General features: G+C 42.8%; 1 protein-coding gene across 3 annotated transcripts in view; it reads left to right on the top strand.

Moving 5' to 3' along the window:
• The window catches only part of rbfox3 (RNA binding fox-1 homolog 3), a 293,403-nt gene that overhangs the window by 150,033 nt on the left and 116,118 nt on the right, over window positions 1-27,252 (top strand). For all 3 annotated transcript variants that reach the window (XM_023957273.1, XM_023957272.1, XM_023957274.1), the window contains one exon: window positions 23,157-23,266. In XM_023957273.1, the coding sequence (XP_023813041.1) occupies window positions 23,157-23,266 (110 nt within the window). The remainder of the gene's footprint in view (window positions 1-23,156; window positions 23,267-27,252) is intronic.

The raw sequence follows: 27,252 nt of genomic DNA, 5'->3' as shown, positions 1-27,252 counted from the left end.
AACAGCAGAAAGGATGTTTTTGTGAAAAATGCGAGCGACGGGTATCGAACCAGCGAGTTTCTGCACCAAGGATTCCCCATGTTTTTCAATTGAGCCAAAAATCCTGGAATATGTTTAAAAGTTCAAGAATTTGAAGGACCAAAAGTCACAGCTGGAAAAAGCTGAAAGAGCTGAACATTTGAATAGTTGAATGTTACAATAGATGAAAAACTGTAGACGGAGTTGAGCGGCAAAAATGGAGGAAAATACCAGAACATGTGTCAAACTAAAGGCCCGGGGGCCAAATGTGGCCCCCCCATGTCATTTTATGTAGCCCGCGAGAGCAGAAAAGTTTTTAATTTCTTAAAATAAAATTAAAAATTGGTGTATAATTATTCTTATCTAGGGGGAATCAGACTTGAAATATGGGATTGGGCAGCTATACATTAGGACTTAAACTCTGTCCATATAACCTAACCTCAAATGTAAAAGGATTTATGCTAAAGTAACAAGCAAACATAGGTTTTCTATGCAGCTGTAATTGTCACTTTAAAAAGTTATTTAAAATAAATAAATGAGTTATTTAACAGTAAGGAGTAGTTACATTTATTTTTCATTACATTTAGTTACATGTATAAGTTACATCTGGCCCAGTGAAAAGGAGTTGGACCCCCCTGTCATAGAATAAAGAATGTCTGTGAAGTCTCTCATTCATCAGTCAAAATGCCATTTGATAAAGATTGTATTTGTGATGTAGAAAATCTGGGCGGGGCCACAGGCTCCTTTCCCCGCCCCTTTCTGATCATCCACTGTCAGACAAACAGATCCATGAACGTCTTTGTGTTTCTGGTCTGAGCTGGAATCTGGATCTAAACTGGACGGCTGGATTTATACCATATTGCTGCCATTTTTGTTGCACCGTTGATGTTAGCATGGGGGCTGTAAGCTAGCAGGAGAGAGTATAAACAAAAGAGATGATGGGAAGTGGGCACAGGCTTACTCGTTTCATTTTTTTCTTTCCTCATGTTGCTCAAATTTGATCTCCGTCCTCCTAAGATCTTTTATTTTTGTGTGAATCAAACTGTTTACATTTTGTTTGTTTAGTTTATTTATTTCAAATATATTATAAAAACAACAATAGATACATTTATACACTAAAGTCAGTCACAAGATTCTCTGTTTATTGTTTTAGTTATATAATCATTTCACAGAAAATATAATTAAGAAAATTCTAGCTTACATTGAATAATAACAGCCTTCAAATCCTTTTCTTTTCTGCTTTTTTTCTCTAAATTTTACTTTCAGGCTTCACAGAGAATTTTAACAAACTGAAGATTTTCTTTTGTAGAAAAAAATGTATTCAAACTTTTTTTTTTAACTGTTTAACATGTTATTACATTGAAATTTTAGAACATTTTAGTTTAGATGTTTTCTTCTTAATGAAGCATCAAATAGAATTTTCAGCTAATTTTACATCTCATTTAGATGTAAAGCAGCTAATACTAAGGAACAGTTTTATTGAACAATAATTTATGGTTTTTATTGTTAGTCTTCAATATTTACATTTATTTTTGAATACTTTTCATTTATTGCACATTTTTAGGCCATTGGCCCCTTATTTCTGATGCTTTTATTGCATTAGAATGCTTTTATTGCTAACCTTACTCCATTTCCCTTAAAGTTTCCTGTTTGAGTTAAACTGTGTTCAGGGTTTTTTTTTTAGCTTCTTTTCACGTCTTTTCAGCTTTTATCCAACAAATTTAACACTTAAAAGCCAAAAATGTCAGACTTTCAGCTTATTTCCATTTTCTGTCATTTGACCCAAAATTTACCTCGATGATTGATTTAAACAGAATAGAAAATACATGGGTATAACAAACACATAAGACGGGGCTCAGCGATGGGGGGTAAGGGGCAAAAAGCTCTGCCCCACACTTTTAGAGTCAACGTTAACATCAGTATTGACAAAGAGGAAGAAATCCTCAAAACCAGCTTCTTTAAGCATTGGAAAAAGAACAAAAGCAACATTCTTAAATGATGGAAACACCATAATAATTATAGAGAAAACCATCAGAATGATGTATTTTTCATCCTTTCATTGTTAGAAACCTTCCACTCTGGGGCTTTGCCACCCTTCCAAAGTCTTTCTGCCCACCTCCCCCCAATAAAATGTTCTGGCTCCGCCCCTGATTTCAATACTAACTTGAAGTTGTTTTTTTATGGCATTGTAGCGCTCCTCAACGTTGTTTTAATTTTACATGATTTTTAAAGCTCATTTAGTATTTGGTACCTAATACAACAATATTATCATCTAACTGATTTTCTATATATAAGTAATATTGTGATACTTTTCTGGTGTGTGAATCTTCGTATTGTGTTTGTTGTCGTTTGCTGGGATTGTGTTGTCGTCGTTGTTGTCGTTCCAACTTCATCTCAACTTCTTGCTGCTTTTTGTTGGGCTTTCTCTCTTCAGGTGGACAGAAGTTTATCTTTCTCAGATGATTCTTGCGGTTGAAATGATTCCGTGTCTTCATCGCTCTGGCTGGTGCTCCTCGCTGCGGCGGCTGACAGCGGGGACACCGGACCGCCAAACACCTTGGGTTTTATCTGACCGAGCCGCACAGTGGAGCGATGAGGAACGGGGTGGGGAGGCCGGGAGTAATAGGCTGCATCAGAGTGGTGAGGAAGCTAATGCCTCTTGAGATTCTGTCTGTGAGGGAGGGGGGCTGACTTCAGAACGTGCATTACTCAGCCACATAAATCTGGGAGCCCCCGCCTCGCCTGCCTGCATTGGTTTGGCTTTAATTACCTGAGCTATCCTGCACTCACCACCAGCACTTCCCTAATGGGGCTGCCTCGCTCGGGCATCACTCACGCTCTGCCCGGCCAGCTGGCAGGATGGCCCGGGGGGGCGGGGGGGAGCCTGGTCCTCCTATTACAAGTCCAAGCCTGTGCCCTCACACACCTGTAGTGTGTGATTGCATGTGTGGCGTCCAGGCGCTGAGCTGTCACACAAACCAGGTTTTTTTAGGGCAAAGTGGAGAATCAGCACGGAGAGGTTTTTATTTGCCGCGGTGCTGACCCGCGCTTTCCTCCCCTTCCGTGGCTTAAGTATCTGGTTAGTTATGTGTCCTTGGGGGGGTTTGCTGTCTGTCAGTTGCACGTCACGGAGCTTCGCCGCTTGTCAAGTCCGTGCGCTTTCATCCTCCCCGTGTCCGGCCGTCTAACGACGTGCCAGGAGCTTTCAGCGCCGACTTAAAATGCGTCGGAGCTTTCTGTTGGCGTGTGTGAAAAGAACCCGGAAGAGCCGGGACAGGCGTCCCCGCCGCCCCGTCCAACAACTCGCCGTGACCTTGGAGATTATTGCTATACTAGACAGAAAAAATGCCATATGTTTGTCAAGAGCTGTCTGTCATCAATGAGCTTTTGTGTTGGCTATCGATCGGCCCCCGGGCAGGACACCGGGGTTGATGGATGCACAACAAACAGACTCTGCATTGCCAGCAAACTGACCCCCCCACAGCACCACTACCACCACCACCCCCCTCATGATGGGATGTCAAGTCTGGGAGGCTGCCACTCGTCCCTCATGCTTCCCCTTCCTCCCTATGGATGTGAGTTTTGGCCCCGCCCTCCATGTAACAGGGTCCCGATCCACGTCCCTAAATGGTGATTCATTAGCAAACATGGAGTGGATTACTGTAGTTTAGCCCTGCTACCCCGCGCATCGATAACAGCCCCTGATTGCTTTGTAAAACGTTGCAAGCTGTGAGCAAGAGCTGTCCCACAGTCTCTGCAGCGCTCACATATAAAGATAACAACACAATTCCCCTATCAGTTGACCTGGTTTCTCTTCAGTTAGCAGCCTCCAGCCTCTGGGGTGCAATTGAGAGCGCCTCGGTCCGATACTGGATACAACACAAATGCCAGGCGCAATGCAACAATCATTATCCCCGGTGATTTTGGCCATTTTTCAGGAAGTGAGCTACCACTGCTACATTATTCAGCCTCTCGCACAAGAGAGAATGGCATTAAAGTTAATTTGAGCGTGGCTCCAGCTGCTGCTGGAGCACACAAACAGAAGCTGCACTCTTATGTACTCTTACTATTAGAGGAGAGGCAGCTGACGGTTGGGGAGGCGGCGGCAGAGCCGTGTTGTGAAGTGTTTGTTTTCTCCTCTTGAGTGGGTTTAACCCAGCCGAGCTGCTAAACGTGGATACGGCGTGAGGTCACAGATCGATCTGCTTTGATATTTTATACACCCGGCTCGGGTTCCCCCAGTACGAGCCGCCTCTGCCCAGTGGCTCCCCAGTGTCACATTAATGAGGAACACGGAGGGACACTCAGACAGCCACCAATCATCGCAGCTCCGAAAAGGAGGAAGCGTCCGGGAGCCGGGTTTACTGTCACGTTATCCCGAAGAGCCGTCCTGAGCGTTTCACGGGCCTGGACTTGATCCAAATTGATAAGAATTTCTCCAGAGTTTGCAGACTCAATAACACTTAGAGGGAGGCGGCGGCACGGCAGCACCGGACATGGAGGGGAGGTCTGCAGATTACAGGAGATCTGTCGGCTCCTGGGAGTTCACTTAGCTGATGTTCACAAAGCAGAGCTGATGGGAGAGAAGAAAGCACGGCAGAAAAAAAAACAAGAGTTGGAAGATGAGCTGCTCATGGCGTCTGTGATACACGCCGAAATTTCTTTGTCTTCCCCTTTTCAACACGCCGCCTTCTCCACCCCCCGCCCCCCGCTCTGCACGCAGGGTAGAACATCAGTGAATAATTCATCAGTGAAATCCCCCAAAAAATCCATGAAATAAAATCATTTGTTGCCCTATAGTGTGCTTGACAGAGAGCTTGTTTATAAGGGTGCTAAAGCAGGACTGGAGTGTTGGTACAATCAATAGTCTGATGGAATCCCGAGGCCCTCGCTCGTCGGCAAAGCTCATCCAGACTGAGACATCAAAACAGCTTTTGGTTGCTCGCTTGTGTCTCCAGAACATCTCCGACCAGATGGGCAGTTCAGTTCGGGCTTTTTTTCTTCACCACTCGGTTTGTTTTTGCATTTTTCATCTCAGCATTAGCAGGAATAGAAAAACCTTCTGAGGTCGTCATTATCTCCAGCATGTTTCTGATGATGCTGAGGACAATTAAGATGAGGATGGCGTGACCAATCATAATGACGATGATCATCATGAAGAGATGATGATTAGAAAGGATGGAAATGATTCCAGCAAATAGGCTTTCTGTTTTTAGCAGGACTTAACAACGCGCTCTTCTCCATCCACCACTATTATTGGAATCATATCACAGCCATAATGAAGAGCCCCAAATGAATCCCAGCGTTTTGTTGACACACTTTTGTCTCCGGGCTCGTCATCTCGCTTCTCGTTTCTTTTATTTACAGTCTGATTTTGTCCCCCCTCCCTCCCTCGTTTTCATAACCTAAAAAAAGTCCCACATTTTAAAAAGTTCTCTTTGAAATGAGACAATCGTAGAAGCTGAGAGGGGATTGGTTGGTGCGTTTAAAGACAACAGTGGCGGACCGAGCAGCTCGGGGGCCCCAGGCGGCCCTCTGCAGCGGTTGTCCTCATCTTTTGTTTTTTTATGCGTTTGCTTCTTTCTGATCCACTATATGACAACATTAATGTCAAGAAAACAAATGCTTTGATAAGCATCTAAAAACTGAAATCACATTTAAATGTCAAAGATGTATTTTACTTACATTATGTTGACTGTTGGGGGAGGGGGGATTTTATTTAATTTTTCAGGTTTTACTGAAAAAAAATAAAAATACTTAAATAACAGAGCAAACCAGCAGCCTATGGAGTGGCGTCAATATATAGAAATCATTTCATAATGACCATTTTCTGCCCCTCCCTTTGCCTTTCTGCCCTTTTCTGTCACTTTTCTCATTCTTAACTTTTTTAGATTTTTTTTTTAGTTCTTTTAATTCTTCATCATAGCGCTTTTCAAAAAACGCCGCTCCAAATAGTCTCTCTGCTCGCTAACTTGCTGTCACTGTTGACGGAATAGTCCACTGCTGCAAAGAGACGGGGGAGGACGAAACGCTGTAATATGAGCAGTCTTTTGCTATTTTTTAATAAAAATTAATTTTATTAAAAAAGACATTTTTACTACGTTTTCAACGCAGGTCCCCTAACATTTTGGGGGAGGGGCTTAGGCAATCCTGGGTAAATATTATTGACTGTTTCTGAGAGCTGGAGCGAGTGTGTCGTCACCCACAGAAAATGGTTTGTACAAGGTTCCAACCAAATTAGGTCAATTTAGCCGCCATTTTCCGCGATACGGACGCCGCCATGGTGGAACCAGACATCATCGGTAAGTAGCGATTGGTCCGAGTTGGTCTGAGTCAACGTTTCTATGGCAACCACTCTCACCAATCAGGACTGATCTTGCTGAAAGGCCACAATGTTAAATGTGGGAGCCAGCAGGCGCCGCCTACTTTCATTGAGGCATCTGATTGGTCAGTTTATACTTTGAATAACTTGAAAAATATCCTGAAAAAAAGTGAGGATTATCAAGAAAATGTATCAAAAAAGGTATCAGATCCAGAACAGTTCTTCTGATCAATAGAATGACTGAAGAACTGCTGTTTATTTCTCTACAGAAGTCTGTGGGATTTTGAATTCTTGGAGCCACTTCCTGTTTGGAACGCCAGGGGGGAGGGGCCATCCAATCAATGGCAAAAATTAAACTTATAGGAGGACGTTTATCTTTTATTTCACAGAGTTGGAGGTGTTTAAAAGTAATACCAAAACTGCTAACAAACATATTTGGCTTCATCATTTTTTTTAAAACTGTTTTTGTTTGAAGCGTCGCCAAGCTGTAGCTCCTCCCTAAAGCAAACTCCTAGGGACGAATGATCCACTCTCATAAAAAAGCCTGTGTGCAAAGTATCAAATATGTCTTTTTTCCTCTTCTAATATGATGAAATTCTTTAGTATTAGACGTTGAGCCTAAGGAGATTCTTCATCACAGCGTCAAAGTATGACAGCAGACTGTTTCTCAATGAACCACATCAGATTAAAACCTGGTAAAAGTAAACAAAAGGCTGCAGAAACTACAAATATGGTTCAAATAAAGCATTATTTAGTGAGGTTTGGGTTTGTGTGGCCAAAAGACGCAGTCAGTGTAATACAACCACTGGACATCTAATCCATTGTTTATTGTTATTTACTGTCTTCAGCTTTTTCCATAGAGCCATGGTAACAAATTATTTTCCTATCGTGGGATCAACAAAGTCCTATTCTATTCTATTCTATTCTATTCTATTCTATTCTATTCTATTCTATTCTATGAAGAGTACAGAAGGTGTAAAGTAGGAAAAGAGAAAATGTTGGTAACTTCATTAATTTATTCCTTAACCCTTCAAATATCTAATTATTTCTCTGTGTTGTAAAAACAGTTGGATGGGAAATGATCCACTGAAACATCTTTATTACTTTTCTTCATTTCTACTTGCGACTCTCTTTTTTGCCATAAGGCTGTCCTCTGTTTATGGCGTTTCCATGGCAACATTTTGACCTGGCTGTTTTTGGCTTGTTTCCTGAAGAAGGGCAGCTTTCCTCACTCTTGTATCACAGGAAATGATTTGACAGCACATCGTCTCGGTTCAGATGTTGGTAGTTTACTTTTCCCTGGTTTGTCACGTTATTTTTAAGAATGTGTTGTAAAAAAAAAAAGCCCCAACATTTCATGGCATTTTATCGTCCATCAAACGCCGTCTTCGTCTTCAGGTTGAGTCCTCTGGGGAAAGCCACTCGGCTGAGCGTTGAAAAGTTTCAGGACTTTAAGTCCTGACGGCATGACTCGACTCCAAGACGACGGCGCCCTGATTAACGCCATCCTGTCATCCACAAACGCAGCCGTTTAACTTTGTGATGAGGCTTTTTTACTGAAAAAACCCTATTTTTTATTAAAATATTTGACTTTAATAATTGTTTTACAAAATACGAATCATATTCAAACCCAGTCTGACTTATGACTCTGCCTCTTATAAGCTGTTGTCATAGCAACTGTAGTATTTTCTAAGTCTATAACGTCAACACCTTAAGAGATTGTTGCTTTTCTCTTTGTAGAAACAAAAAAATGTGCACATATATAAAAATATTCTTTAAATAAAAAAAAAAGACTACATATTCCCAGACATTACCCATTTTTATAGCATTGATCACAGTAAACATGATGTTTCTGTTGGGAAATATATAAAATGATTCATATTTAGATGGAGTCATTTCTGTAAACAGATAGAAACAGCTTCACAGGCTGCAGGACGGCAGTAACTAACTCATTAGTTAATGGAGGTTTAACAGGAGAAGCACAAACAGCTTCCAATCCTTCTGCTTTCCACAGAAAAGCTTTTCCTCCAGCGTCTCCGTCTTTGCTCGCCATTTTTTCAAAGAGCGTTGGCTGCTGGCAGAACGCCGTCCATAAAACTCGGTCGAACATCATCAAGTCGCCGTGTTACGGGAAGTCACTGATCGCTGAGGCTCTTTAGAAAATCCCATCTGTAAATTTCTGAATCTCAAATGACTCTTGAGATTTCAAATGGTGCTTTGGTTGTGTAGCACTTCTTCCATCAACGCATCCATAAATGATCAGTGCGTCACAGAAACATCAGCGACGGTGAGCATCAAAACCAAAGAGGCTGACAAAGGAGAGTCAGACGGCAGGTCAGCGCAGGGCAGCTACATCCACGCAGGAGTCGGCCTCCAGGTTTTCCCCATTATAGGAACTTATGACATCAGTCTTTTCAGGATTTTATTTGTTGTGTTACAAACTATTGTCCAAATCGTGTCTCATTGCTGCATGACACAAACCACAGATACTTACCACCAATCCATCATTCTTTGCAGAAAACTGTTTTCTAAGTAAAACACATGTTCTATTATGAATAAACAGAGAAAAGGGAATACTGATTAAGACAGGAATAACAGCGACATCCAGGTTTAAAACTTTGTTTACTCTAGAGTAAACACTTTCTGTTGGAAATGAGAGAATCAGAGCTCAGGAATCAGAGAGGACATGTTACGACAGCATCACCTGTGTGTAGCTTTCATTATTCTTACTTCATGATACACTTACCACAAATGCAACAATGGCACGTTCCATTTTCACGACGTTCCTCGAGGTGGCTGTACGGGCCTCAAAGGATTTCCGAGACACACCTGCGCTCCCCTAAAGATGTGGCCGCTCCTCAGTATGACCCCACATTGACCCTCCAGGTATTTCTGTGTTATCCGCACCTCTGAACCAAGAGCCAATCAGAAGGCAGCTAGTATTTTGGGGCGGAGGAGTCAGCTAAAACAGCATCTTTCAGACAAAAACAGGGTTTCCCTAATCATTTCAAATAGCATAAAACAAAGGTATGTCAGGGTGATATTAGAGAATCTTTGGCCTCTTTAAAAAATGCCGGTCTTTGCGAGAAAGCAACATGCTTCTAAATGAGCTTTTCCTCCACGATAGTTTGAGCTTTAGGGGCTGCTGGGAGAAATTAATTTACATTGACAGGTTCTCCAACAGCAGAGCAGGGTTGGGCTTTATGAAGCAAAGTCTTGGAACGGCTCACGCAGAACTTCTGACCCTCAGATGATCCTCCATCTCCAGACTGCAGATTAGTTTTCGCTGCAGCTTCATTAGACTGAAGCAGAAAAAAATGGTGGAATATTTTCAGCCTTGTCGTGCACATAATGCAATCAAAGCGCAGTCATGTTCTTCGCGGTCAAAGATTACAGCCACGTCTCAGTCGCGTTTTGATCTTTATTAGCTTCCTGCCACCCCTATTTTTAGCCTCTTAATTCCATTACAGCAGAAATATGTACATTATTTCCACTTTGAATTCACTATCCCATGTATTAAAGCAGGGCCGTGTTATGAGTAGACCACCAAGAATCCCCCACGGGCGGGGATGCAGCCCGACGCCTCACTGTATGAAAGTGTGTATACACTCTGCGGATAGAAATTAGGACTAATCGAGCCTTTGGCTCTACAGCGGCAGGGAGAAAAAAAAAACGAGGAATCCACTTAGCAACGTGGCTAATTTGCATAGCTTTGAAGAAAACGAGGTCTGTGTTTAGTCAGCTTAGATGGCAGCAGCGCGTCAGTCTGACACGCAGCGGGAGACAAAGCAGCTGACGGACTGGTTTGTCTGACTTTCAGGCGGGCTGCACGACTCGCCGGCTGCTCCGGTTTGGCTTTGATGTGCGATGCGCCTCATCAAACTGTTTATGAAGGTGTACAGATACACTTTGGTGGGTGAACCCGCTGGAGCAGGAGCTGTCAGATTTGGTGAATTTTAAAAGCACCTTAAAAAACTGAAATGTGTCTTCCTCTTTCTGTCTGCATATGTGTGTGTGTGTGTGTGTGTGTGTGTGTGTGTTGGGGGGGGGTCTGAATGCTCTTAGGCCATTAGGAATGACAGGGTTGTAAAAATAAAACATAGGTCAAGTGAGGAGCAAAACTCGTCAGTGCATTTTCGTGTTTGACTCGCATTGTCTCTGACCTTCAACCGCACTCCCAAAAAAAAAAGACTTTAATTATTTATCCACTGCGATGCTTGAAGATCCTCCAGAACACGTCAGCCGCACAAAATAACATGTTCCTGCTTCACGCGCTGCTCTTTAGCGGTTCAACTAACCAAACTTTAAAGCCCAGAAAACCAATATTTCCACTGAAAGAATATGGTGTTCCCTTGTCATAAGTGAAAAAAAGTGGACCCAGTAGAATTTGTCTCTGATAAAATAAGTTGTCCTGCTCTTTTAAGACTAAATTTTATCTTCAAACTAGCTACTAACCCCTATATTGTTATCTGGTCATTGGAAATAAGTGTGTTAAAAAAAAAGCTTAATATCTTTAATCCTTTAATACCGGAGAGGAAGAGGGTTCATAACACACCGTAACCCTCCCACTGATTACATGATCAGCATAAATCCGCTGGAATCATGTTCATTGCTGAAACAGTTGAAGAGTTGCCAACAGAATGGCGTCACTGGAGCTAACAGGTTAAGGTAGGTACCTGCTGACACGTCTTTCCCCAACAATCTGTCCTATTTCAAGCACTGAAAACGTTCAACTACCCCTTAAACGGCTAGAATTACACATTTTAAAATAAACTTGTGTTAATTTTATGTAAATAACATGTTTTGTTACAGAAATTACTTAAAAATGCTTTTGAACATCAAATGACTCAAGATTTATTGTCTTAAAATTAGTGGTTCCATCTCAATAGCTGCGTTTTCACTGACTATGATATTCTGGACATTGGATTTGTCAAAAAAACATTTTTGATAATTAAAAAAAACTCACATTTATTGTAAAAAGGTTTTTATGTTTGGAGGAGGTGGTTTTTAAGGCAAATTGAAATTCACTTGTTTTGCAAAACTGCAATGGAAACACTTTTTGTCGTAAACAACATCCGGATGGCGAAGCGCTTCTTGGTAGGAACTGGCTGGCTTGGTCACTGCACAGCAGGCGCCACAAAATGTAATTTGTTTACAGTAACATTTCTTTTTTGGTACACATATCGAACGGTGACCCAAGTACGAAGCTACAAATCAAACCATCAGTACATTTTATGGTTACTACTACTAAGGTAGTATTGTAGTATTGTAATCAGTAATTTAAAGACCCACTCTGGTGAAAACGGTGTTTTTAACTATTTTCTTGTGGCATTTTTCTGATGATGGAGGACAGGTATCAATGAAAGTAAACTTAAAATTGCATTCCATTGCATTGCAGTATTTTTATTCAAATCACTGTGAATCGGGAGCAGATGAAAAAACGCTGTTGGAAAAATTCACGACGTAGAAAATACACTGGGCTAGCTAAATCCAATATTGCTCGCCATTTTTGTTACATCTGTGATGTTAGGTTGGAGACCAGTCAGAAATGGAGAGGGGATGGGGGGTGAGCTTGCTCAGAGCCAACTGTCCCAACCACAATTTAAAGGTGAACTACTAATGAACTCCTGCTGCACCGCAGAAACTATGTCCTAGTAAACAACAGCGTTTTGAGGATTTTGGCATAAACATCATGAAAACACCAGTGGGAATGCTTTGGAAATACATCAAAAGATAATCAGAGTTTGGTAAATTTGTGTTTTTGCAGCAGTCTGGATGTCGTGACGTTGCAAATCCGTCTTTAATCCTTTCAGAAAGGAAACTAAATATACGAACGGGTCCCCCGTGGGATTGGAGGATCTGTTGTGTAATAACTATTTCTTGTCTGTCAAGCTGCAAAATCATCACTCTGACAGGAAAAGCAGCCGTGTTTCCGTTCGGTGCTTTTATGGAATTGGAAAATCCCCGTGCAGAGAGGACGCGACGAGGCACCAGCTGGAGGAATGCAAAGCACACAGAGTTATAGATTATATATGAAAGATGGACTTAGTCATGCTGTGTGAGAGGGGAAGCCAGCGAACAAGTGCCTTGAAGTGCAATACCACTAATGCTTTGGCTCCAATAAACTTCCATTCAAAAAGTGTCAACTCCCCTCATCAAGTATTAATTCATCTTTCCCTGGAGGAATTAGGAGGGCATTAGCCAGATTCACTCCTGATCAGTGTGCTGCTGCTGCTTCTTAAATAATGCTCCGCTTAAGTAGATTTTAGCTGTCAAAGGTTTGTGTTTGGAGTCAGCGCGTCTGATTGACATCCCGCTTGGATGACCCGTGTGACTGACTTCAGCCAAAAGATTTAATTACTCCTAGGTTTTTTCGGGGACTTCCTGTCGCCGCTGTTTGCGCCGTCCGTGCTTTGGTGAAGGAGTGCGTTCGTTCAAACGGCGGTGAAAGCTTTGTTTGGCACATTTCAACTCAACTGAAGTGAAAACGCTTCAGAACCTCAAAGGCAATTTGCCTTCATGTCTATGTTGGCAGATTTTCACAGAGAAATCTGAGTTTGATGCTGTTAAAATAGGAGTTAATGTGTGATATCTGGCATGTTTTTAGTGCTTTATCATTTGCATTTAACAGAAAGCATGTTTAGCATTTTTATGCTCTTTTTCTGCTTCTTTTTATTTAAAGGTTTAAAACGTTAAATGTAAAAGAAGTTGATAAACAGTCGGTAAACATTTGATAAACAGTACTTTGAATAGATTTGAAAAACTTACAGTAGTTTATCGTATTTTACTGTGCTTTTATTTTCTCGGATTTATGGATCATTTATTCTTTAGCATTTTTTAGCCTTGGTCTGCTTCCCTTCTCTTCTAAATGCTTCTCTTAGCCCAAAGCATTTAGTTTGGAATTGTGAAGCTTTAATTCAGCTTTTTTTTACGATTCTTTTAGAAATATTTCATATTGTGTTCCCCTGTTGTAACCTTGGTTTAAATGATTTAGCCTGAAGCGTTTAGTTCAGCTTTGGGCTACTCTCCTTTATTTTAGCATTGGGCTTTTTATGCAGCAATCTTTGCTATTTACTTTGGCATAATTAATGTTTAGTTCCCTGTTTAAACTTAAAGATAATTTATTTTTCATGGATTTGACTAATTTTTTAAAATCTTTTTCCATTTAAAATCACATTTAAGATGTTTTTTGGGTCAATTCTGTCGCATTTCTTTGATGCTTTTTCCAGCAGTTATTCAGCAGTGCAGGTTCGGAGTTTAGCTTTCGTTGGATTTATTTCACATCTAAAGCTTCTTTAGCTGCTTCACAATTTGCTCAGGTTGCAGTTTTAGTTTTAAACCTGCTTTTCAGTAAAGAAATACAAATAGAAGATTTTTTAGTCTAGATTTTATTAAATCAGAAAAGGTTAGAAACTGCAGGGAAGTGCATCAGCTTAGGGGAAAAGGGGGAATTTGTTTGGCATCAGTTTGTTGTCGGCATGTGAAGCATGCAAGCAATCAGAGTTTTGCATGAAACGTTTAGCATGCAGGGAAATGGTTTGATGACTGCGCATGGGAGTGCAGTCAAAGCTGCAGAAGAAGCTGCTACTGTCTGACCTTCCAACAAACGCCGTGGAATCGCTAACCCGACTGCCGGGCATCCATCTTCCGGCAGGTGAACCGCTTTGACTCCACCACACTGATTTTTCATAAAAAGACCATCTATCAGCCAATCATGACACATCTGATTTCCAGAGCCCCCCCTCTCCCCTGACCTCCTGTCGTCCGTCTCCTCCAGCGTCGCGGCCTTTGATTTAAGATCTCTGCAGCAGTTTATGGTGTGTATATCCTAAATGGACATTTTAATAGGCTTTTACTTTTTTCATTGTATTGTGCAATGTAAGCAGCACTCATAAATTATAATAATTATAATTTGTGGCTGCCGGCTGAAAACCTTGCACGGGGTTTCTGAAATGTCAAGTTTCTCCAAAGCAAAACAGCTGACTACCACGGCGTGAGTGAAGGTCTGAGTTCCTTTAATGAACAGCAATCCTTTACCAATCAGTCAAGTTAGGAATCAAAAGCAGAAGATTCCTCTTTTTCTCTAGACCTTAATACAGAGCTGTAGGTTTACCAACATCCCATAACTTTTAGGACATTTTATCCATGAAAAATGCAAAAAATGGAGAAGTTTCTATTTGATGGAAGGAGAACCTGAGAATATGTGAGTGGCAGCTTTTATTATTTCACTCAGTTTAAACAGCATAAAGCTATTAAGGCTGAAACAGAAGAATGTCTGAGATGCCATCAGACTGTCGGCGAGGATTAAGAGGGTTCTCCTTTAGCCAAAAACCATCGCTGGATGGGAGGGAGGGAGGGAGGGAGGGAGGGAGGGAGGGGGTGGGACTCAGGTTAATTATTTATTATCAGACTCCAAACACCCCACCACAAATACAACATAATAGTTATGTAGAAGAGAAGAAGAAGAAGAAGAAGACAATTTTCTTACATGTCATCACTTTTTATTTAACACTGAATCTATTTCATGTTTGTCTATAATTTATTTTGTGTTAAAATGGGACAAAACTGCACTTAAGAGACAGAAGGTGAGGCATGCAGTTGCACTGCTCCGCCAGAGAGGGCGCGCATGAGCTCCTGTCTGTTCTTCAGCTGTTATTAATAAAGTTTATTTAAAAGAGCCCGTTTGGTTTTGACTGAAAATGGCGGACCTTAAACAATGAATCAAAGGTGGACTTTCATTCCAAACATGAAGTAATAATAACAGACAACCAACACATCTTTATTGACACTTCTATAAGTAAAAGAAAGAAGATAAGGAGGACTTTTGTCCAGAAATGAAGGAGAGGCAGATCATGGACTTCATTTACAGCTAAAGGTTTGACTCAGTGTGTGTTTGAACTTTTATTTAAAATGTAATGTTTCAAAATGGCGTTTTATGGGGTTACTTCACACTGATTTGGTCTTTTCAAATCTATTTTCAAACATCTCTTACTTTCTGTAAATTTGTTCTCAAGACATGTACATTCAGTCAGAAATGACACATTTTAGCATTTTGTTAGTGGATTATTTCAAATAGAATGACGTAAAATGAGCCGCAGAGGCTCCTCGTTTGGTTACACGTCTGTGCAGCCACAACCGTCACCGCACTAAAGGCTCTAAATCCTGCTTTCCCAGTCAACTATATCCATACATCTGCTCGTAGATTATCACTAAGGAAAGACTTTACTAAATGTGAGTCATTTTTGCAGCTGGATCTTCTACCTGGAAGTGAGACGGCTGGAACTCTGAGGCTCCGCCTTTCACTCCTTTATGGGCGCCGCCCATTTAATGACGTCACAAGCTGCTCATTTTCGTGGATTGGGAGCAGAATTTTTACAAGAATACCCAAAAGAAGCATGAATGGATCCAAATACTTAGTGAGGAATGAACATTTTAAAAACACTCAAAAGAAAGTGGAGGTTGCTGGATGTCGGCCCTTTAAAGAGCGTCATCACAGACACTAGGGGGCAGTGTGCCTGCCGTCCTTTCATTGGTTTAGGGTTCTTCAGGTAAAGAAGGAAGGGTTTGTGGGCGTGGCCTTCTGTGTTTTAGAGCTCAGAGTTTGGTTGTAGATTAAACCCAACATGTGGATGAAGAAGAAGAGTGACGGCTCACAGGTAGCTCATGAAAACAGTTCCTTACCGAATAAAAAGTGAAAATAGTAGGTTTATGTAAATGAGAAGACTGATCGTCTCCCGTCTGATGTATAGAATAAATGTCGTGTGGTGCTGGTTCTTCGGCCTAAGAATGAGCTTCATCCAGAAGATGGTTTGTGAAGCTGGTGTGAAGCGTTTAGCCCGATGTTCAAATCCTCATTAAAAGAAAAAAAAACACTCCACCCCATTCTCCCTCCGCCTCTGTTTTATTCATAATACCACCCGTCTCTCCTCTCGAAAACCGCCACGAGGCATGGCGGCAATTTACGGTACTTCTGAACACGTCCTTAACGGTACCGGCGTGCGTCCATCAGCGCCACAGTGAGCACAATTTTATTACTCAATTTGAATCCACACAAGCTTCATTCCCCACATTTTTTATGCGTTGTGAGCTCAGCTGAGGCAGAAAATAATCTGGACAGCCCAGGCCCGGCGTTCCGGCTCCAACAGGATAAAGCGCTGACAAATTTGGGTCCGGAGGAGCGGTGAGCGGCGAAGACGGCGAGGAAGAGAGATTAAGAGCTACACCATTGTTTACCTCCCCTCTAAGGTGCAGGATACTCTGTCGTTTATAAATGTAGCTTGCTGTTATTGGTTAGCTCGCGCGCTTTAGGGGGAAGAGGAAGGGAAAATGAAAAAAAACTTTGGGAAAGACCCAGGGGGGGGGGGGGGGGGGTTCGATACAACTTTAATAATGCGTAGCAGGAGCTAAATGAGCCATTCTGCGGTACTTTAAGACGTTTCCCCTCCACCCACCGCCCTCCACCTCTCCACCCCCCCTCGGTCTCAGGGCCTGAATTATTAAAAGTGTTGTTTTCCCTTATTGCATTGCAGCACTGTGCCTTTTTGCTAGAAATGAGCTGCTCATTCTGCAGCTGGAATGCTGAAAGCCCACAACCTCCAACGGCAAAAGCCGGGAGAGCGGGCTGCTGGGGGGTGGGGGGCTCTGAGCAACAACACAAACGTACAGCTTTAAGTGACCACGGCGTTTTCCTCCACCGCCCTTCCAGCACCCTGAAGGTTCTGCGAAAGAACCCGCGGTGTCCCGCTGATGCACATGTGCAGAACCCCAAGACTGGAGAAAAAAGATGACCGCCATGAGTTACATCACTGCAGGAAATCGCCTTTCTAACAGCCCCTCCCCTCCAGAAACAGGGCTTCAAAGGAGGCGGCGTCTCTTTTAGCACTGAGTTACGAGTCCTGGTAAATATCCACTCGTTATTTCAGCTCTGGTGTGCTGTATTTCCGCATGAATCAATTGTTTTTCAAATGAATGCACCCAAAGGCTCTCCGCTTTTTCTCATTAATTAAACTCAAGTCATTTCATCTGCAGCTCGGGTCTAGAGTGAATAGATGTGTGTGTGTGGGGGGGGGTTCAGGACAGCTCTGAAGGTGTAGCCATGTTTATGAGGGCGGCTTTGCCCTTGTTAAAGCTGATCTCCCCCGGATCTTATCTCTGTTCTCTGCTCACCTGGACTCTGGTGCGGTTCACTTTGGATGTTTTTTTTTCAAACTTTATTTGTCAGCTTTTTCCTCTACAACAGGGGTCCCCAAATCCAGCCTCGAGGGCCGGTGTCCTACATGTCTTCCAACCAGCCTGCCACTGAAGCTCCTTATTGGCTAAACACACCTGATCCAGGTAACCAGCAGCAAATAAGGCAGGGATTCTGGAAAACCAGCTGGACACCGACCCACCAGGTCAGGATTTGGGGACCCCTAAACTACAACATTCAGTTACAGTATCGTTCAGCTGATATTTACAGATGTTTACCAAAAATATGTAATTAGACATAAACAAATAAAAAGTAAGATATGAATAAGAAGTAAACAGGAAAGAGAAAAAGTCCCCTCCCTCCCAACCCACCCGAGGCTCTTAAACCAGATGAAGGAACATTAAAAAGAAAGAATGACTGATAACAGTCAAGTCATCAAACATCAAAGGTGAATTGAGGCGGTCTACCTTAGTGTGAAGATGTCAAACACCTGAACTCTGGAACGCAGAAATATCGATTCCCAGGTCCTCCAAATCTGCAATTCTAAAATCCAGAGCCCTGGAAATTTCCCAGAAGTCTCAGCAAAAAAACATTTCAGATGAATGCTCACTAGATTGGCAAATATGGACCACAATGCATCATGTTGGAACGGTTTTTCATTTTGAAAAACGTTGATAGTTTTTCATAGATCATCCTCAGAACACAGCAGATTCATAAATAGTCTTTTTAAAATGTTCAGGTTTATCAGCTTTTACTTCAGGCGTGACGTCCTGTTGCCAAGAACAATCCCATTTCCGGGTTACGCTTTACGAGGTTGTGACTTAAATGGTTTAACCAAAGCTAGCTAATGAGCTCATGCTCGTCAGGGCGGCAGAATGGGAAACGGCTAATCCGTAGAGGAATTCCTGGCGTTGGTTAAAACCAGTTTGTGGAAATCCTTATGAAGCAAACAACACAGTTTGCTAGGAGACACGAAAGACCCGCTCAAATGAAATGGATGTTCCTGGTTTCTTTAACATTTTTCTGATGACACGGAGAAAGAAAATTAAGCCGATTGTGTGTAAACAGAGATCTCTCAGCAAAGGGGAGGTAGGGTTGCTAACTGCCAACAGTTCCCCCCAGACTCAGAGGTGAATTTCTAATGAACTCCTGCCGCTCTGCAGAAACTATGTCCTAGAAAACGACACAGGTTTTTGGCTAAAAAGGTTATCTTCGTCATTAAAAGGCCGCCGGGAACGCTTTGAGAACAGGTCAGAAGATGATGGGAGTGGGACTTGAAACATCACGGTGGGGTTTAAGGTTGAATAGAGCACGAAACCGCTGACTCCCTCTTTTTTTTATCCCGCTGTACTTCTGGTCTTTGGTTGTATTTGTAGTGTTGTTAAAAATACTCGACTCCTGAATTCCTAAAGCTTGACTTCAAATCTGTAGAGTCGCTGTACTAAATAAAGGCTGAAGGCTCAATTGCCCGTTTTTGGAAAGGTGTTTGAGGTGGGTGGAGCTAACTCTGCACTTCATTTTCACCCTTTTAGAGCTGAATTTCATAAACTGATTGACATCAAGCAAAGATTTTCCTGTTTATGAATTTCTTTTCTGCTGAAGTAAACTTTTGCTCTTTTTTTTTTTTTTGGATCCTTTTATCAATAAACGCTGCATCCTTGTTCAGTTTCATTAACTGGCTTTGAAAACAGTTTTTTATTTTATTTTTTATAACTGAAGGAAACCTGGACGGAAATTTGAAAAAGAAGTCAATATTGAGAGGAACTGCAGTGAACAGATCAGGTGGATGGAGGGTTTGTGCGGCGAGACCCGGCTCCACTTCAGCTTCTCCGGGGAACATCAGACATGACCCGTCCAATGGTCTTTGGCCAAAACCGAGTCCCCACCCCCTTGACCTGATGCCTTCTCCTGATTGGGCGTTCACAATTCTGCTCTTCTTTGGGATAAACGTCATTACAAAAAGACCAACTTTAAAGATGTGGAATATTTTATCAGCAGATTTAGTCCTGAAAATCCAGCCTTGAAGTCTGGCAGCCTTGACTTTCAGCCAAAAGAAAAATGGAAGCAGACTCAACAAGGCGTCGCTCGTTTAATAAAACAATACTTTGTCCTTCCCTCCCGCTGCTCCTGCAGGCTCTGTACCTTCCCGTCTTTCCACACCTGCAGTTAAATGCTCTGAAATATGAGAAAGAAGAAGAAGAAATCCTAAGTTGAGGGTAATGTAAAGTATACACTGCAGGTTGCATTCCTCCACCCCTCCCTGCAAGCCCCCCCCCTGCACTCACACACACTTTAATCACACAATTAATAATTAATCAGAGGCTGGGCTCAATGCTGTCAAGTGTGCAGATGAGAGAACACCCAACTGCTGAGAGGGGCCATAAAAAAAGCAGGATTAACAGCCAAAAGAAGCGGTATCAAGCGCTCATCGTGAACCGCTAAGCAACATGTCACCGCTCGCACTCGATTTTATTAAATGGGAGAAAAATACAGATGCTCCAGCGGCAGCAGCACATCCAGCCCAATGCATTTTTAATAACCCGGAGCAGATAAATAAATAAATAAGTAAATAAAAGCCCACTGGCTCTGCACTTCTGCAGTTTGTGAGGGGGAAAATGAAGCTGTCTCTTTTATGTGACATTTTCTACATGCAAATATGGAAAACTTGATTAGGGGCTCTATCCGCCACGTGTAAACACCATTAATAACACCATAACAAAGTGGTTGTGGAAGAATTGGTGGGAGATGAGTCCGGACTGTTTGCTCTGTTGCTCCGCCCACTGGGGGGCTGGACTGATCATTTTGTCCTTTGATTACCTCTGATGGGGTAAATCATTTCCGGGCGCTGGGAGGTGAAGGCGCCGTGTTTACCCGCCTGTACTTACAACACACGACCTCATTCCGCCGCGTCGGTCGCCGTAACCCACAACCTCCGTGTTAAACTGCAAGGGAGAAATGGCGTGCACTCATTTCCAATGTGCTGACGGTGTCGCGGGCATCTCTCGCCGAGAAGCAGCGTGTGATATAAGCGGCGTCTGACGAGGCCCGCCCGCCCGCCCTAATCTGCATTCAATGCTGTGAAATGATCTTAGCTGCAGGAGCTCATTGACTCCCTTTCTCCATCTGTATCATGCTCCCCATCTGCCCCCCCCCCCCCCCCCCCACAAAGGCGAGAGGGGGGGGGTCTTTGGTGGTGGGGGGGTTGAACTGCAGATAGCAACAGCAGCAGAGCAATCGCAGCAAAGCAATGCCCCCCACGCCTGGCCCATTAATAACAGTAATACGCACACGGCGCCCGAGCCTGCACCGCCGAAAGCAGCACTGACACTTTAATGGGCATTTTTTACTTTTGTTTTTAAATAATGCATGTGCTGCTTGTCAGCGCCGCTTCCCTCCACCCCTGGTGTGCCTTTGCAGCATTCCTTTGTGCAGAAATTACAGTGGAGACCTGTGTTCTGTGGGCTGCCCGCTACACCAGCTGCATTCATCACGTACACGGGGACGTCGGTGGGCACTACATCACACTCCTGGGGTCACGCGTGTGCGCCGGGCCCAAACAAGCTAATTCAGGGTCTCCGCAGGGGAGGAGGCTTTCTGTCAGCGACAGGAGCAGGGAGAAGCTCCAGAACCGGTCAGAGATCAAACAGCTGTTTTGGGTTTTCCATGTAGAACAGCAGCTGAACTCCTGAAAGGGCTCCCACTGTAATTAGCTCGTTAGCACTGCGGCGTGTTTACTGTTGTCGTCCAAAAGGTCAGCCGATGCAAATTTCAAAGCTGGGTGAAAACTCTGACCCTGCAGCCGGGCCTCCTCCAGGTGAGGAGCGAGCTTTGGAGACGCCGGGAGGCGAAGCAGACAAGGTGCAGGAGGATCTTCATCACCTCACTGCAGAGGAAGATCACGCTGCAGTTTTAAAGAACTTTGGTCTGTCTTTCCGTTTGTTTAAAGACTTGCAATGAAGCTTCAGACTTTAATGGGTTTATGTTTCCATCATTGACTGTACATTGACCCCACCCCAGAGAAAATTGTGACTCCCACCTCCAACAGAATGTATTCAAATCAGTCGGACGCCGGCATGATGGAGCCATGTAAGCAGTGATTGGTCCACGTTTCTATGGTAACCACGCTCACTAATCAGGAGGGAGCTTTGTTGGACGACCACACCCCCACCACCTGAAAAGAGAATACACCAAATCTGACAAATGTAGTGAACGTTGGACGTGGGGCTCCACCTACTTTTATTGAGACGTCTGATTGGTCAGTTTATAACTTGAATAAATCCAAAAAATATCCTGAAAAAAATGAGGATTATCATGAGGATGTTTAAAAAATAGGAAGTAGGTCAAGTACGGCTGATCTGACTTCCAGCCGTTTATTTGGGATTTTCTATGGGGACTTCCTGTTTGGAACGCCAGGGGGGAGGAGTCACTCAGTCCGCGTCTCAGATCCAGTCAATGGGCACCTCTGGTGTTCAGTTTGTTTTTGTGTTTATCTGCCGAATAACTACAGTATGAAGACATTAATACTAAAAGCAGACAACAAACTGTTGATTCTGCTCTGCAAAAAACGTTTTTTCTGTTCACAAAAACGATCTTTAATTAGACGAAGGAAGGAAGAAAAAACGAGTTATTGACTAAAGAAAGTGATAATTAATGGTCACTTCAGGATTTATGGTTTTGTTTGAAAACCAGGCAGAAGGTTTTTTCTGAGCCGTTCCGTTTGTTTCTGAAGTTCAGTCAGATCTTCTTCACGTCTGGATTCCACTTTCATTCTGGGTGATGCAAAATCAAACAGATTCCTGGATTAAATTGGGGAATATCGGCACAGAAGGTGAAGGAGTCGCTACAAAACGTTAGGAAAAAACGTCTAAAATTCAGATCTTTAAGGTTTTTTTGCTCAGAACGCCAGGAAGATTTAAGTTTTGTTTTGATGAAGATGATGGGGAGGAGGAAGCTGACATAAATCAGGTCTGAGGCCATCAGGACCTGCTTCAGCTTCACGCAGTTTTCTGTTTAAGTCAGGGAATATTTTCCTGCTGTTAATTGTTTCTGCCAAACGGTTTTCTGAATCTTGACTTTCTGAAAACAGAAGCAGTGATGAAATCTACGTCTTCCTCATGAAAGAGCCTGAAGAAGATTTGCATGTTTAACCAAACCTCCATCATGGGGTGTAAAGGTGGCCTCCCTCCATCTTTTGGAGGATTTTCCTGCCGGGGAACACGCGTGTGGAGGAGGCTTTCCTTCATGCCGCACGTTAACAGGATTGATGTCCCGTTTGAGGTCTCGGCTGCTGCGGCGGCGACAGCTCTTTGGTCGGGTTTAGAGACATCACACGAGCTGTCGGATGCTTTCCGGGATGAAGTCGGTTTGCAGCCGTCTTCCTGAAGCGGAATCAAACCTGGAATGAGGAGATTGTTTGTTTGCTCTTCTGCTCAGGCGACTGCTGTGCTCCTTTATTGATTCTAGGCGGCCTATCTATGTGTATTTGTCACTACATGTAAGGTCAATAAACAGCCCCAATCAATATTAATAACAATCGATGGTGCATTCTGTATGATTTCCCTTCTTTTACCGTTTGCTGCCTTGCTGCTGGGCTGTGTGCAGTGACTCTGCGCCTTTGTGTCCCTGCAGGAAACACGCTGTGTAAGTCAGGAAGCATTGCTGTCTTCGGGAACGTGGTGTACAGCGGCCTGCTGAACGATCACCTCTGGCATTTGGGAGTGCCCCTCTTCACGAGACTGGTAAGAGCCACCAGAGCCACACCCACCTCGCGGCGGGCGTGCTCGTCCACGCCACGGTTAGACGCTGCGCATCGCCTCAGACTCGCTGGTTCCAAATCTTTGGCCCAAACGGAGGCGTTCTAATGGAGAGCTGAACGTCAGTGATGAAGGAACCAGAACTTTGGGTCTGGACTCTGATGGAGAAGCTCGGCTCCTCCTGGGCGAGACTCCGGTTTCCATCCGTGTTTGTATTGGTTCATATGTGGCTGCAGCTGTCATTTATCAGTCAGGAATTAGTGTTGATTGTTGCACAAGGGTTGCATATAATTGGGTTACATTAAACAGATAATGCCGCTGATCTCATTAATGTGTGATGTGACGGCTTGTTTGATTATCAATTAATGTCAAGCGGAGATGCAGGAGGCTGTTGGGGCTCCGGTTGGCTTTTGTTGTACCTTAGAGTTCAGTGTCAGCCATGGAGGAGGAGGAGGAAGAGGAGGAGGAGGAGGCAGGCATAGATGTGAGGGTAAGCCACCGGGATGCTGCCCGGATGACGGACACAGATCTGCAGCATGTAGAACCAGCTGGACGAAAGTCCTCCTGAACTTTTCTGTGAGCTGTTTCTCTGAAACATTTCAACCTTCTTGAGGTCAAAACCGGTCCAGGCCTCCCCAGAAAGAGAGACTTCATCTCAGCGGGACTGCCTGGTGACATGAAGGTTGGAAAAACAAACTCCACCCAGAGGTCATTCAACTAAACCTTCAAAAATGGCACTAAAACCAATACTTTAGCACTCAAAAGCTAACTCACACACCAACAAGAGGGGTTTAAAAAGAATAATAATTAGTAGCCCCCTTCCCACCAACTATCACCAATCTCTTGACTTATGATTAAAAAAAAACTTTTTTTTTAAAGAAAACAAAAACTGGCATTACTGAAGCTTTTTAAAGGTTTTATAAATAAGATTTAGGATCATATTTAGAATCTAAAACACAAAATCTGGCAAATAACGCCTGCTGCTGTTGGTTTCTCATTGTGATTTTAGCTTTTAAATGGATTCTATCAGTAAATGTTCTGGATTTGATGAAGAGCGCCGGCTTCCTGCCAGTTGGTGTTTTTTTTAATACTCATCCTTTAGACATTTTGCATTTCCACACAAATTTAAATCTTAATTACTATACAACAAAGTCATTAACAAACCAACTTTCATTTTTCAGATATACAAATAAAATAAATAGTTTTTTCTTAAATTAAATACTTTTTTGTTTCTAAAAAGCAGCTTTTTGTAACATTTAAGTCCAGTTAGTCTCCTGAAGTTCCCATTTTTTCCTAAAAATTCCATACATAGTCAAGCATTTCTGCAAACAAAACCATAAATAATCTTTTGAAGAAATGAAACGCGCATTAAAATAAGTAGTGGATGTGAATCAGGAATCTGAGGCTTTTCCCGTTTTTAAAGTTGCACAATCCTGAAAGCTCCTCACAGACAAAGGTCTCCTCTGTGCTTCATTAATATCATTTTCAAATCATGAACTCCTAACCTTTTGTGGCTCACAAACATTTCTCATCTCTGCACTCATTTTAGTTTTCCTGAATGTAAAACTTTCTGACAGAAAATCTGAATCCGCCTCGATAATCCCTCTAGCGTCAAAAACTAAGAACAACAGCAAAGTGAAGCTTTGCTGATATGGGGATCGTGGCCTGGACCCCCCCCCCCACCCCCCAGCTCTCAATATGGCACAGAATAACAGGATTTGGGGAAAAATGGAATTATTTATTGCTTTTATTTGCCTTGTTTTTTCTGAGGCATGAACAGACGAGTGACGTTTGAGCACCGATTCAAACGGAAACATCCCTGGTTTTTTCTGGACAGAGATGAACCAATGTCAATAAAAAAGCACATTTGTATGTTGGACGGTGCTGCTCCTGCAAAAACAACCTTAAAAAAAACAAATGTTTCTGGATTTTATTTGCTCCTTAAAATATTACTTTACTCCTTAAAAGAATCTTAGTTTAGTTTCTGAATAATGTCGCCAAACTTTTTTATTTATCACTTTTTAATGCCAGATGTTTGTAACACAGAATAATTTAAATAAAAATAGGAAGAAATTCAAAATAACTGGCTAAAAATTAAACTAAAAGAAAAGAAAAGCAACATTCATTAAAATTCTCTAATTAACTAATTGAGAACAAAGAAATACCTTAAACGTATCTAAAAACATCAACTAACAAATGGATGTATACCTTTAATTAAATTATAAATGGAAAGAAAATGTGAAATATAGAACTAAATAAAAATGTTTTTTTAATCTTTTAGGCTAAAAAACTTAAAGGAAAAGATTCAGGACCAAGGACAGCGACAGGGTCAGTGAAAAACAGCTGCAGGTTCTGGTTCTGAACAAAAGCTCAGTTCAGATGGTCTAAAGCCAAAAGCAGGTCCGTTAAATGGGAGGGAACCCTAAAAAACAGAAGAAATCATCCTAAAGAAAAGTAGCTTCCATAAATTTGATGCTCTGGTACGTGTCTTAAAGCTCCTGCTGTGATGCATCATGGGGCTTGTAGGTTGAAATGGAACAGACTTGAACTTCTGCTCTGCTCACAGCTTTCTTGCTAAGTTGGCTGGAACTGATTTATGAATTATGCCTCCTCTGAGTCATGAATCCGTCAAAAGTTCTCCTGTAATTTCAACAAAAACAAAAGAAAGAAGAAACCAACTTTCCACGGCGCAGAGCCGTGTGATTTCTGTCTCCAGAGCCCAAAGTTCTTCCGGTTGTTCTGGATCCGAAGCTGCGGAGCAGCAGTGATCCAGTAAAGACGGGAAAAAAACAGCCGTGTTAGCGTTTTTACAAACCAGGAGGAGAACTTTAGACCAAACCCTCCAAAGTCCACGGTTTCTTTAAGAAGTGGTGCAGCAGTTTCCGTCGGAGGCCAGGCGCCGTGAGCTGGAGGAGGCTGCAGGAGGAGCCGCTCAGACTAAAGGTGCGACAGAAAGGTGGGGGGGTCGCGGCGCTCTCCTGCGGCCGGCCCAGCGGTGGGATCGGCGTGACGCGCTGCGAGGCTGCACAGCCCCTAATTACTGCACAGGCCTGCCAGTTGGTACCCTCAGGCCAGCTCTGACTGCTCAATGCCAGGATGTAAACACTGCATTATTAACAGGACATACAGTCTGCGCCGGGCGCTGTTTAATGTGCTCTTTGTATGTCTACATGGAGGCATTACTGTGGAGGCAGTCCTGATGCCCGGACTCTTACCGGGAATTTATTCTCACCGACAGCGAGCTCCAGAACCACCAGATGGGCGATTTGCTGCATACGGTGTGATGTATGCTTACAAATGATGTTTAATGATATCTTCCAGGGATGGCAGCAAAACATTACCATTTTCAAGGCTAAATATGCACGCTGTGTCAGAAAACTGCAGGATTAAGTAACACCATTTTTTCCCTCCCTGTCTTGTTATTTTATTCAAACGTATCGGCTGTCATGGACGCCTTCGCACCGTTTCCCAGCTTCCCCAGCGCTAACGGAAACAGATTTCTGGAGAATCAATCCGGAACCCGACTGGGGGATGGACCTGAAAGCCTTTGTCACAAGGAGGGTTTAGCTGGAAGAACTATGCTTCCTGTGCTCTGATTGGTCAGATTGACCCATTGGCACTCTCCCTCCTTCTTTTCACGTTCCACCATCCATTTTAGAAGAACATAAACACTCACCTGAGCACAGGTGTCAGCTCAACAGACTGAATGACTGAAATATTTCACACTAGTTGGTTTTAAAGCATAAGTATGCGTGTGAACACTATCTGTTTTGTGTACATGTCGACAGGTGGACATTTTTGCAACTAACAGGTGTGTTTATAACATTTGAGTGTGTGTGTGGACAGGCTCCGCCCTTTTTTTTTGTTTTGTTTTTTTTTTACATTTGAACCTTACCATAATGATTAACAACCAGTAAACTTGTTGCTTTATGCTGCTTCATGGTCTTATCCCCCTTCCCCTCCTATTATCA

The sequence above is a fragment of the Oryzias latipes genome, chromosome 8 (genome assembly GCF_002234675.1).
Source record: "Oryzias latipes chromosome 8, ASM223467v1".
Taxonomy (NCBI): Eukaryota; Metazoa; Chordata; class Actinopteri; order Beloniformes; family Adrianichthyidae; genus Oryzias; species Oryzias latipes.
The sequence above is the reverse complement of the archived record's forward strand: the minus strand, read 5'-3'. Positions and strand labels throughout refer to the sequence as shown.